Genomic DNA, 12,500 nt, shown 5'->3' with positions numbered 1-12,500 from the left:
GTAGACAGGAAGTCACTACATCAGACCTGCTGGTATCATTACTGTAGACAGGAAGTCACTACATCAGACCTGCTGGTATCATTACTGTAGACAGGAAGTCACTGCATCAGACCTGCTGGTATCATTACTGTAGACAGGAAGACACTACATCAGACCTGCTGTGTTCATAATTAATAGTTTATATTTTGTTTTTATTGATTATTCTGAATGTGTTGTAGAGTTGTCCTCGGGGCACCATTGTAAATGAGAGACTGGTCTCAATGGGTTCCCCTGAAAAAATATAAGTTAAATAAATAAATAAAAATTGAAACACCTGATTCATCAAGGTTTGGGAAGGAGAAACCCCTCTGTAGAGAATGACACCTGATTCATCAAGGTTTGGGAAGGAGAAACCTCTCTGTAGAGAACGACACCTGATTCATCCAGGTTGGTTAAGGAGAAACCTCTCTGTAGAGAACGACACCTGATTCATCCAGGTTGGGAAGGAGAAACCCCTCTGTAGAGAATAACACCTGATTCATCCAGGTTAGGAAGGAGAAACCCCTCTGTAGAGAATGACACCTGATTCATCCAGGTTAGGAAGGAGAAACCCCTCTGTAGAGAACGACACCTGATTCATCCAGGTTGGTTAAGGAGAAACCTCTCTGTAGAGAACGACACCTGATTCATCCAGGTTGGTTAAGGAGAAACCTCTCTGTAGAGAACGACACCTGATTCATCAAGGTTTGGGAAGGAGAAACCCCTCTGTAGAGAATAACACCTGATTCATCCAGGTTAGGAAGGAGAAACCCCTCTGTAGAGAACGACACCTGATTCATCCAGGTTGGTTAAGGAGAAACCTCTGTAGAGAACGACACCTGATTCATCCAGGTTGGTTAAGGAGAAACCTCTCTGTAGAGAACGACACCTGATTCATCCAGGTTGGGAAGGAGAAACCCCTCTGTAGAGAATGACACCTGATTCATCCAGGTTAGGAAGGAGAAACCCCTCTGTAGAGAATGACACCTGATTCATCCAGGTTAGGAAGGAGAAACCCCTCTGTAGAGAATGACACCTGATTCATCCAGGTTAGGAAGGAGAAACCCCTCTGTAGAGAATGACACCTGATTCATCCAGGTTAGGAAGGAGAAACCCCTCTGTAGAGAATGACACCTGATTCATCCAGGTTGGGAAGGAGAAACCTCTCTGTAGAGAATAACACCTGATTCATCCAGGTTGGGAAGGAGAAACCTCTCTGTAGAGAATGACACCTGATTCCAAGATATCGTCAAGATAAGCAACTTAAAGTAACACGTCTGGCAACGAAGCGTCACATTTCCCACTTTGACAAACTTAGAAAAAAAAAGCAGCAAAGCATTTTGAATGTCAGGGGTCAAACAGGTGAATAACATAGAGGTCTTACATGACTCAGTGAAAACCTTCTAGAGACTTCCAACCAGACGGAGAGTTCTATTAGACTGAGTGGTGCAGTACTGCTCAGGACAAAGACATTGATTTTATCCCGACGGAACATTCTAGCAGTGGGAAATAAAACATGAATAGTTGATGAGTTATTTTTTATTTTTTTGTTGAGAACAGCCTCCAAAAACCTCAGGGTGATCTGTTCCATCACGGCCCAGTAAACCGCAGGCTACAGTAGAAACAAACACGTAGACGAACCAGCAGGTCTGACGTAGTGGCTTCATGTCCACATTCATGACACCAGCAGGTCTGACGTAGTGGCTTCATGTCCACATAGATGACACCAGCAGGTCTGACGTAGTGGCTTCATGTCCACATTCATGACACCAGCAGGTCTGACGTAGTGGCTTCATGTCCACATTAATGACACCAGCAGGTCTGACGTAGTGGCTTCATGTCCACATTAATGACACCAGCAGGTCTGACGTAGTGGCTTCATGTCCACATTAATGACACCAGCAGGTCTGACGTAGTGGCTTCGTGTCCACATTCATGACACCAGCAGGTCTGACGTAGTGGCTTCGTGTCCACATTCATGACACCAGCAGGTCTGACGTAGTGGCTTCGTGTCCACATTCATGACACCAGCAGGTCTGACGTAGTGGCTTCGTGTCCACATTCATGACACCAGCAGGTCTGACGTAGTGGCTTCGTGTCCACATTCATGACACCAGCAGGTCTGACGTAGTGGCTTCATGTCCACATTAATGACACCAGCAGGTCTGACGTAGTTGCTTCATGTCCACATTAATGACACCAGCAGGTCTGAAGTAGTGGCTTCATGTCCATATTCATGACACCAGCAGGTCTGACGTAGTGGCTTCATGTCTACATTCATGACACCAGCAGGTCTGACGTAGTGGCTTCGTGTCCACATTCATGACACCAGCAGGTCTGACGTAGTGGCTTCGTGTCCACATTCATGACACCAGCAGGTCTGACGTAGTGGCTTCATGTCCACATTCATGACACCAGCAGGTCTGACGTAGTGGCTTCGTGTCCACATTCATGACACCAGCAGGTCTGACGTAGTGGCTTCGTGTCCACATTCATGACACCAGCAGGTCTGACGTAGTGGCTTCGTGTCCACATTCGTGACACCAGCAGGTCTGACGTAGTGGCTTCGTGTCCACATTCATGACACCAGCAGGTCTGACGTAGTGGCTTCGTGTCCACATTCATGACACCAGCAGGTCTGACGTAGTGGCTTCGTGTCCACATTCATGACACCAGCAGGTCTGACGTAGTGGCTTCATGTCCACATTCATGACACCAGCAGGTCTGACGTAGTGGCTTCATGTCCACATTCATGACACCAGCAGGTCTGACGTAGTGGCTTCATGTCCACATTCATGACACCAGCAGGTCTGACGTAGTGGCTTCATGTCCACATTAATGACACCAGCAGGTCTGACGTAGTGGCTTCATGTCCACATTAATGACACCAGAAGGTCTCTACGGAGGGTTTGACACGATTTGGGGAACCTCCAGAGGCCAAATGGAGCTCCGTCCCACGTCCCCTCGCGCCGTTCGTTGTAGACAGGGCCATGTGAAGACAACGTGATTAACAGGATGTCCATTTTCATCAGGATATTTTCTACCTGCAGGCTGCAATATTACTATTTCTCGGCTTTATGTTGGGCTATTTTTTTTTTTACATAGTTGGCGACCGAAGTTACTTTTAGATTGGAATCATTTTCATTTAGATTTCATCTTGATTAACCACACGACGTTGAGATGTGAAAACGTTATAAATTAAATGAAACCGTTTCACAAAAAAACGTGCGAATGAATAACCATAACCGGGCACGCGGATCGGTAGAAACGGTAAGACGAATTGGCATTCAACATGAGAAAAGGGTTGTCCACTCCTCGTGTAGCCAATTACCAGCAACGCCAGGAGAGGAATCTGAGACAGACAGCAGGAGCGGGAGAAGAAGAGTTGGATCAAGTTCAAGTTTTTTTTTTATTTTCTTCTTCCTGGTTATCTAGATCTCTGGAGCCCTCTTGAGACAGGTCTTATTTCATCAAACCGTAAACTGAAAAACATCACGCAAGCTCAAATCATTTGGCTGATTAACATATAGGGTGTGTCTATACCCTGATTAACATATAGGGTGTGTCTATACCCTGATTAACATATAGGGTGTGTCTATACCCTGATTAACATATAGGGTGTGTCTATACCCTGATTAACATATAGGGTGTGTCTATACCCTGATTAACATATAGGGTGTGTCTATACCCCGATTAACATATAGGGTGTGTTTATACCCCGATTAACATATAGGGTGTGTTTATACCCTGATTAACATATAGGGTGTGTCTATACCCTGATTAACATATAGGGTGTGTTTATACCCTGATTAACATATAGGGTGTGTCTATACACTTTTAAAAATGTCGACTTTCGATCGACCAATACTCATTTTTTTTGTCGCGGACAGCCCTAGTTCCCATAGTGGCTTACTTAAAACCGTATACTCCTTACACAGAGATCTGGGAGAGCAGCACAGAGACATGGGAGAGCAGCACTTAGATCAGCTAGGTCTGACGTAACTAGACCAGAACATCCCTGATAGACAGAACCTCAGGAGGTCTGACGTAACTAGACCAGAACATCCCTGATAGACAGAACCTCAGGAGGTCTGACATAACTAGACCAGAACATCCCTGATAGACAGAACCTCAGGAGGTCTGACGTAACTAGATCAGAACATCCCTGATAGACAGAACCTCAGGAGGTCTGACGTAACTAGACCAGAACATCCCTGATAGACAGAACCTCAGGAGGTCTGATGTAACTAGACCAGAACATCCCTGATAGACAGAACCTCAGGAGGTCTGACGTAACTAGACCAGAACATCCCTGATAGACAGAACCTCAGGAGGTCTGACGTAACTAGACCAGAACATCCCTGATAGACAGAACCTCAGGAGGTCTGATGTAACTAGACCAGAACATCCCTGATAGACAGAACCTCAGGAGGTCTGATGTAACTAGACCAGAACATCCCTGACAGACAGAACCTCAGGAGGTCTGATGTAACTAGACCAGAACATCCCTGATAGACAGAACCTCAGGTCTGATGAGGTCTGATGTTAGGTTCCTCTCCATCACCTGTCCAAGTGTTTGTATACCTGTACTGTCTCCATTATTTAATACCTTGATGTCACACAACAAGGTGCTCCTCTGGTGTGTGTACAGTGTGTGTGTGTGTGTGTGTGTGTGTGTGTGTGTGTGTGTGTGTGTACAGTGTGTGTGCAAGTACAGTGTGTGTGTGTGTGTGTGTGCGTACAGTGTGTGTGTGTGTGTGTGCGCGCGCGCGTGTACAGTGTGTGTGTGTCTGTGCTGCATGTAGGAGTAGTGACAGGTAGATAATGGCTGAATGAATAATTCAAAATGGTGTCCTCTACGGCACGGTGAGACGGTGAACCAGCTAGCGGACGACATCGCGACACGACCAGAGGAGTATAACACGAAGCAGCTCTTAAATTAATCAGGAGAGGAGATCTGGACAAATAGACGACAACAACAACGGAGGAGGAGGAGGAGGAGGAGGAAGTCCCCTGCTGTCTCTGTCTGCTTGGTTAACCTTATTAAAGAGCCACTATGACACTGTGGCACTTCCTGGTGGTACGATACAGGACCATGATAGTTCTCCTCTACCTAGTGGTACTATCTATACAGGACCATGATAGTTCTCCTCTACCTAGTGGTACTATACAGGACCATGATAGTTCTCCTCTACCTAGTGATAATATCTATACAGGACCATGATAGATCTCCTCTACCTAGTGGTACTATACAGGACCATGATAGTTCTCCTCTACCTAGTGGTACTATATAGGACCATGATAGTTCTCCTCTACCTAGTGGTACGATACAGGACCATGATAGTTCTCCTCTACCTAGTGGTACTATACAGGACCATGATAGAATTCCTCTACCTAGTGGTACTATACAGGACCATGATAGTTCTCCTCTACCTAGTGGTACTATACAGGACCATGATAGTTCTCCTCTACCTAGTGGTACTATCTATACAGGACCATGATAGTTCTCCTCTACCTAGTGGTACTATCTATACAGGACCATGATAGTTCTCCTCTACCTAGTGGTACTATACAGGACCATGATAGTTCTCCTCTACCTAGTGGTACTATACAGGACCATGATAGTTCTCCTCTACCTAGTGGTACGATACAGGACCATGATAGTTCTCCTCTACCTAGTGGTACTATACAGGACCATGATAGTTATCCTCTACCTAGTGGTACTATACAGGACCATGATAGTTCTCCTCTACCTAGTGGTACGATACAGGACCATGATAGTTCTCCTCTACCTAGTGGTACGATACAGGACCATGATAGTTCTCCTCTACCTAGTGGTACGATACAGGACCATGATAGTTCTCCTCTACCTAGTGGAACGATACAGGACCATGATAGTTCTCCTCTACCTAGTGGTACTATCTATACAGGACCATGATAGTTCTCCTCCACCTAGTGATACTATACAGGACCATGATAGTTCTCCTCTACCTAGTGGTACTATACAGGACCATGATAGTTCTCCTCTACCTAGTGGTACTATACAGGACCATGATAGTTCTCCTCTACCTAGTGGTACGATACAGGACCATGATAGTTCTCCTCTACCTAGTGGTACTATCTATACAGGACCATGATAGTTCTCCTCTACCTAGTGGTACTATACAGGACCATGATAGTTCTCCTCTACCTAGTGGTACTATACAGGACCATGATAGTTCTCCTCTACCTAGTGGTACGATACAGGACCATGATAGTTCTCCTCTACCTAGTGGTACTATCTATACAGGACCATGATAGTTCTCCTCTACCTAGTGGTACTATACAGGACCATGATAGTTCTCCTCTACCTAGTGGTACGATACAGGACCATGATAGTTCTCCTCTACCTAGTGGTACTATCTATACAGGACCATGATAGTTCTCCTCTACCTAGTGGTACGATACAGGACCATGATAGTTCTCCTCTACCTAGTGATACTATACAGGACCATGATAGTTCTCCTCTACCTAGTGGTACTATCTATACAGGACCATGATAGTTCTCCTCTACCTAGTGGTACGATACAGGACCATGATAGTTCTCCTCTACCTAGTGATACTATACAGGACCATGATAGTTCTCCTCTACCTAGTGGTACTATCTATACAGGACCATGATAGTTCTCCTCTACCTAGTGGTACGATACAGGACCATGATAGTTCTCCTCTACCTAGTGATACTATACAGGACCATGATAGTTCTCCTCTACCTAGTGGTACTATCTATACAGGACCATGATAGTTCTCCTCTACCTAGTGGTACTATCTATACAGGACCATGATAGTTCTCCTCTACCTAGTGGTACTATACAGGACCATGATAGTTCTCCTCTACCTAGTGGTACTATACAGGACCATGATAGTTCTCCTCTACCTAGTGGTACTATACAGGACCATGATAGATCTCCTCTACCTAGTGGTACGATACAGGACCATGATAGTTCTCCTCTACCTAGTGGTACTATCTATACAGGACCATGATAGTTCTCCTCTACCTAGTGATACTATCTATACAGGACCATGATAGTTCTCCTCTACCTAGTGGTACTATACAGGACCATGATAGTTCTCCTCTACCTAGTGGTACTATACAGGACCATGATAGTTCTCCTCTACCTAGTGGTACTATACAGGACCATGATAGTTCTCCTCTACCTAGTGGTACTATACAGGACCATGATAGATCTCCTCTACCTAGTGGTACTATACAGGACCATGATAGTTCTCCTCTACCTAGTGGTACGATACAGGACCATGATAGTTCTCCTCTACCTAGTGGTACTATACAGGACCATGATAGTTCTCCTCTACCTAGTAGTACGATACAGGACCATGATAGTTCTCCTCCACCTAGTGATAGCTAGACAGAGACACAGAGACACAGAGAGACACAGATAGAGAGACAGAGACACAGAGAGACAGACAGAGACAATAACAACAGTAGTTAGCCTGACCTGGTCTGTATGAGCCAAAGGTGTGCGCCAGTCTGTTGAGCAGGTCAGGGTTGTCATAGCGATCCTCGTTAGCCACCACCCAGAAACAGCTCTCGGACATCTCCTGGGGGCGGATCTACACACAGACGCACCAATAGAAGGCAGGCGAGACCAGCGGGTTAATATGTGAACATGGACAAGCAGCCACAAAGGAAGTACTGAGCACATATGAATCTCATTTGCATAGTCCCTCCCCTATACACACCACAACACACCATCACAGCAGAGTCTCAGTCTACAGCTGATAGAAGGACCAAACACACATATGAATCTCATTTGCATAGTCCCTCCCCTATACACACCACAACACACCTTCACAGCAGCGTCTCAGTCTACAGCTGATAGAAGGACCAAACACACATATGAATCTCATTTGCATAGTCCCTCCCCTATACACACCATCGTCTCAGTCTACAGCTGATAGAAGGGGGGGTATGACTGAAGACACGTGACCTTTACAATAACAAGAACCATGGATAGACTCCCCAGCAACACACACACACACACACACACACACACACACACACACACACACACACACACCCTCTCTTCCTATCTTGGAGTAGGGCCACACCAGGTCAAGGGGGTGTCAAAACATCAAAAGGAAGAGACTAGCTAATAAGCTAGCTATTAGCCTTTCCCATCTCTCTCCTACGTCTTCCCTGACACATCTCTGAGGACTGCTCTAGCTGGTCCTGATAGAGATAGTGGCTGCTGTTCTAGCTGGTCCTGATAGAGATAGTGGCTGCTGTTCTAGCTGGTCCTGATATAGATAGTGTCTGCTGTTCTAGCTGGTCCTGATATAGTGTCTGCTGTTCTAGCTGGTCCTGAAAGAGATAGTGTCTGCTGTTCTAGCTGGTCCTGATAGAGATAGTGTCTGCTGTTCTAGCTGGTCCTGATAGAGATAGTGTCTGCTGTTCTAGCTGGTCCTGATAGAGATAGTGTCTGTTGTTCTAGCTGGTCCTGATAGAGATAGTGTCTGCTGTTCTAGCTGGTCCTGATAGAGATAGTGTCTGCTGTTCTAGCTGGTCCTGATAGAGATAGTGGCTGCTGTTCTAGCTGGTACTGATAGATAGTGACTGCTGTTCTAGCTGGTCCTGATAGATAGTGGCTGCTGTTCTAGCTGGTCCTGATAGAGATAGTGGCTGCTGTTCCAGCTGGTCCTGAAAGAGATAGTGTCTGCTGTTCTAGCTGGTCCTGATATAGTGTCTGCTGTTCTAGCTGGTCCTGATAGAGATAGTGTCTGCTGTTCTAGCTGGTCCTGATATAGTGTCTGCTGTTCTAGCTGGTCCTGATAGAGATAGTGTCTGCTGTTCTAGCTGGTCCTGATAGAGATAGTGGCTGCTGTTCTAGCTGGTACTGATAGATAGTGACTGCTGTTCTAGCTGGTCCTGATAGATAGTGGCTGCTGTTCCAGCTGGTCCTGAAAGAGATAGTGTCTGCTGTTCTAGCTGGTCCTGATAGAGATAGTGTCTGCTGTTCTAGCTGGTCCTGATAGAGATAGGGGCTGCTGTTCTAGCTGGTCCAGCCACCCACCCACACACAATAACATGCACACACATACACACACTACCTCCCCACCCGCAGGCAAGCACACACACACACACACACACACACACTGCGGCCTCCGTCCCGTAGAGCAGGACTACAGACACTGAGCACAGTGTTCAGATGAATGACTTGAGGAGCAGCATGGATCGATGGGCTCACCAACGCTGGGTCTGTCACCACGGGTGAGTTAGGCAGGTTTAGGAATCATTTAGTCTGACAGTAACACCACGGGTGAGTTAGGTGGTTTAGGAAACATTTAGTCTGACAGTAACACCACGGGTGAGTTAGACAGGTTTAGTCTGACAGTAAAACCACGGGTGAGTTAGACAGGTTTAGGAAACATTTAATCTGTATCAGCTGGTCTGACAGTAACACCACGGGTGAGAGAGGCAGGTTTAGGAATCATTTAGTCTGTATCAGCTGGTCTGACAGTAACATCACGGGTGAGTTAGACAGGTTTAGTCTGACAGTAACACCACGGGTGAGTGAGGCAGGTTTAGGAATCATTTAGTCAGTATCAGCTGGTCTGACAGTAACACCACGGGTGAGTTAGGCAGGTTTAGGAATCATTTAGTCTGTATCAGCTGGTCTGACAGTAACACCACGGGTGAGTTAGACAGGTTTAGTCTGACAGTAACACCACGGGTGAGTGAGGCAGGTTTAGGAATCATTTAGTCGGTATCAGCTGTCTGACACCCCGGGTGAGTTAGACAGGTTTAGGAATCATTTAGTCGGTATCAGCTGGTCTGAGAATAAAACCACGGGTGAGTTAACCAGGTTTAGGAATCATTTAGTCTGTATCAGCTGGTCTGACAGTAACACCACGGGTGAGTTAGACAGGTTTAGTCTGACAGTAACACCACGGGTGAGTGAGGCAGGTTTAGGAATCATTTACTCTGTATCAGCTGGTCTGACAGTAACACCACGGGTGAGTTAGACAGGTTTAGGAATTATTTAGTCTGAATCAGCTGGTCTGACAGTAACACCACGGGTGAGCTAGACAGGTTTAGGAAACATTTAGTCTGTATCAGCTGGTCTGACAGTAACACCACGGGTGAGTTAGACAGGTTTAGTCTGACAGTAACACCACGGGTGAGTGAGGCAGGTTTAGGAATCATTTAGTCGGTATCAGCTGGTCTGACAGTAAAACCACGGGTGAGTTAGACAGGTTTAGGAATCATTTAGTCTGTATCAGCTGGTCTGACAGTAACACCACGGGTGAGTTAGACAGGTTTAGTCTGACAGTAACACCACGGGTGAGTGAGGCAGGTTTAGGAATCATTTAGTCTGTATCAGCTGGTCTGACAGTAACATCACGGGTGAGTTAGGCAGGTTTAGTCTGACAGTAACACCACGGGTGAGTTAGACAGGTTTAGGAATCATTTAGTCTGTATCAGCTGGTCTGACAGTAACACCACGGGTGAGTTAGACAGGTTTAGGAATTATTTAGTCTGAATCAGCTGGTCTGACAGTAACACCACGGGTGAGTTAGACAGGTTTAGGAAACATTTAGTCTGTATCAGCTGGTCTGACAGTAACACCACGGGTGAGTTAGACAGGTTTAGTCTGACAGTAACACCACGGGTGAGTTAGACAGGTTTAGGAAACATTTAGTCGGACAGTAACACCACGGGTGAGTTAGACAGGTTTAGTCTGACAGTAACACCACAGGTGAGTTAGACAGGTTTAGGAAACATTTAGTCTGTATCAGCTGGTCTGACAGTAACACCACGGGTGAGTTAGACAGGTTTAGTCTGACAGTAACACCACGGGTGAGTTAGACAGGTTTAGGAAACATTTAGTCTGTATCAGCTGGTCTGACAGTAACACCACGGGTGAGTTAGACAGGTTTAGGAATCATTTAGTCTGACAGTAACACCACGGGTGAGTTAGGCAGGTTTAGTCTGACAGTAACACCACGGGTGAGTTAGACAGGTTTAGGAAACATTTAGTCTGTATCAGCTGGCCTGACAGTAACACCACGGGTGAGTTAGACAGGTTTAGTCTGACAGTAACACCACGGGTGAGTTAGACAGGTTTAGTCTGACAGTAACACCACGGGTGAGTGAGACAGGTTTAGTCTGACAGTAACACCCCGGGTGAGTTAGACAGGTTTAGTCTGACAGTAACACCCCGGGTGAGTTAGACAGGTTTAGGAATCATTTAGTCTGTATCAGCTGGTTGAATGCTACTTGAAGGATCGAGGGGGAAAAGCTGAGACATTTTAAAGTAAGTTGTTTATTTTTAAAGTCCAACTTTCTTCCCTGACATATATATCTTATATTTATTTATATATATATATAATGGCAACAACAAGCAACAGTACAGATGTTTCCAGGGCTAGCGTTTCCGTGCCAACAGCCATTTAAAGCCGGGGGGGGGGGGGGGCTCCTCCCTCTCCTCTCTGATTGGACCAGAAGTCTCAGACGAGACTTGGCTCAGCACAGAAGACCAGATGTTGTTTCATCTCGTCTCGGTGATATTACTTCACGCTATTTTACAATTCATATTTTTGTTTAAAAATCTCACTTCTCTGTTTTTTTTTCTCCTTTCCCATAAACGTTTATCCAGCTGTTGAACAAGCTGGACCATCTGACCTGTTGGGGAAGGAAGCTCTGGGAGCAAGGATACGTCCCAAACGACACCCAACTACCTATATATATATATAACATCAGAGAACTACTTTTTTAAGCCGTGGTAAAGTAGTGCACGACACACTGAATATTAGGGTGTGATTAGGTGACGCCTTTGGTGTTGTGATCAGCTTGTAAACAGGTTTCAATGAGACAGGTTTCAAAGGAGACCCCTTTGTGGTGGTGTACAGCTGTACAGGACGACACACACACACACACACGTTTAATATGCATGAATCTCCCCCCCCCCCCCCCCCAAACCTCTACACTGATAGGACTTGAAAGTTTAGAGACGGTGCCTCTAAAACTCAGGAGAGATCGCTAGAGAATTTAATTTATTGTGTGATCAGCAGGCAGGGCTCTTGAGTAGCACTTCACACACACACACACACACACACACACACACACACCTCAAAACAAGCCTTGTTCACAGCCACATGCTGTGTTTTCAGACACACACCATGTTTAGCAAGATGTTAGCTACAGAAGGCCAGGCAGTGTGTGGGAGGAGGCTAGGGTAATGGACGAGGAGAGTGGATGTGTGTGTGTGAGCGAGTGACTGAGTGAGTGACTGAATGAGTGAGAGTGACTGAGTGACTGAATGAGTGAGAGTGACTGACTGAGTGACTGACTGAGTGACTGACTGAGTGACTGACTGAGTGACTGACTGAGTGACTGACTGAGTGACTGAGTGAGTGACTGAGTGAGTGAGTCTCACCTTGGACCAGTTGAGGCGCTTCATGGAAGTCTCAAGCTTGAACTC

At 46.0% G+C, this 12,500-nt stretch overlaps 1 protein-coding gene across 1 annotated transcript in view; it reads right to left on the bottom strand.

The window, feature by feature from the left end:
* Window positions 1–12,500, bottom strand: part of diaph3 (diaphanous related formin 3) — a 711,417-nt gene that overhangs the window by 384,043 nt on the left and 314,874 nt on the right. The window contains exons 17-18 of the mRNA XM_090206735.1: window positions 12,456–12,500; window positions 7,515–7,629 (exon numbers count right to left, since the gene is read on the bottom strand). The exon at window positions 12,456–12,500 is cut by the window's right edge and continues 243 nt beyond it. Coding sequence (XP_090062861.1) covers window positions 7,515–7,629; window positions 12,456–12,500 — 160 coding nt within the window. The remainder of the gene's footprint in view (window positions 1–7,514; window positions 7,630–12,455) is intronic.

Source organism: Oncorhynchus mykiss, chromosome 18 (assembly GCF_057628025.1).
Source record: "Oncorhynchus mykiss isolate SJ-2025 chromosome 18, ASM5762802v1, whole genome shotgun sequence".
Taxonomy (NCBI): domain Eukaryota; kingdom Metazoa; phylum Chordata; class Actinopteri; order Salmoniformes; family Salmonidae; genus Oncorhynchus; species Oncorhynchus mykiss.
This window is presented reverse-complemented; position numbering and strand designations above follow the sequence as displayed.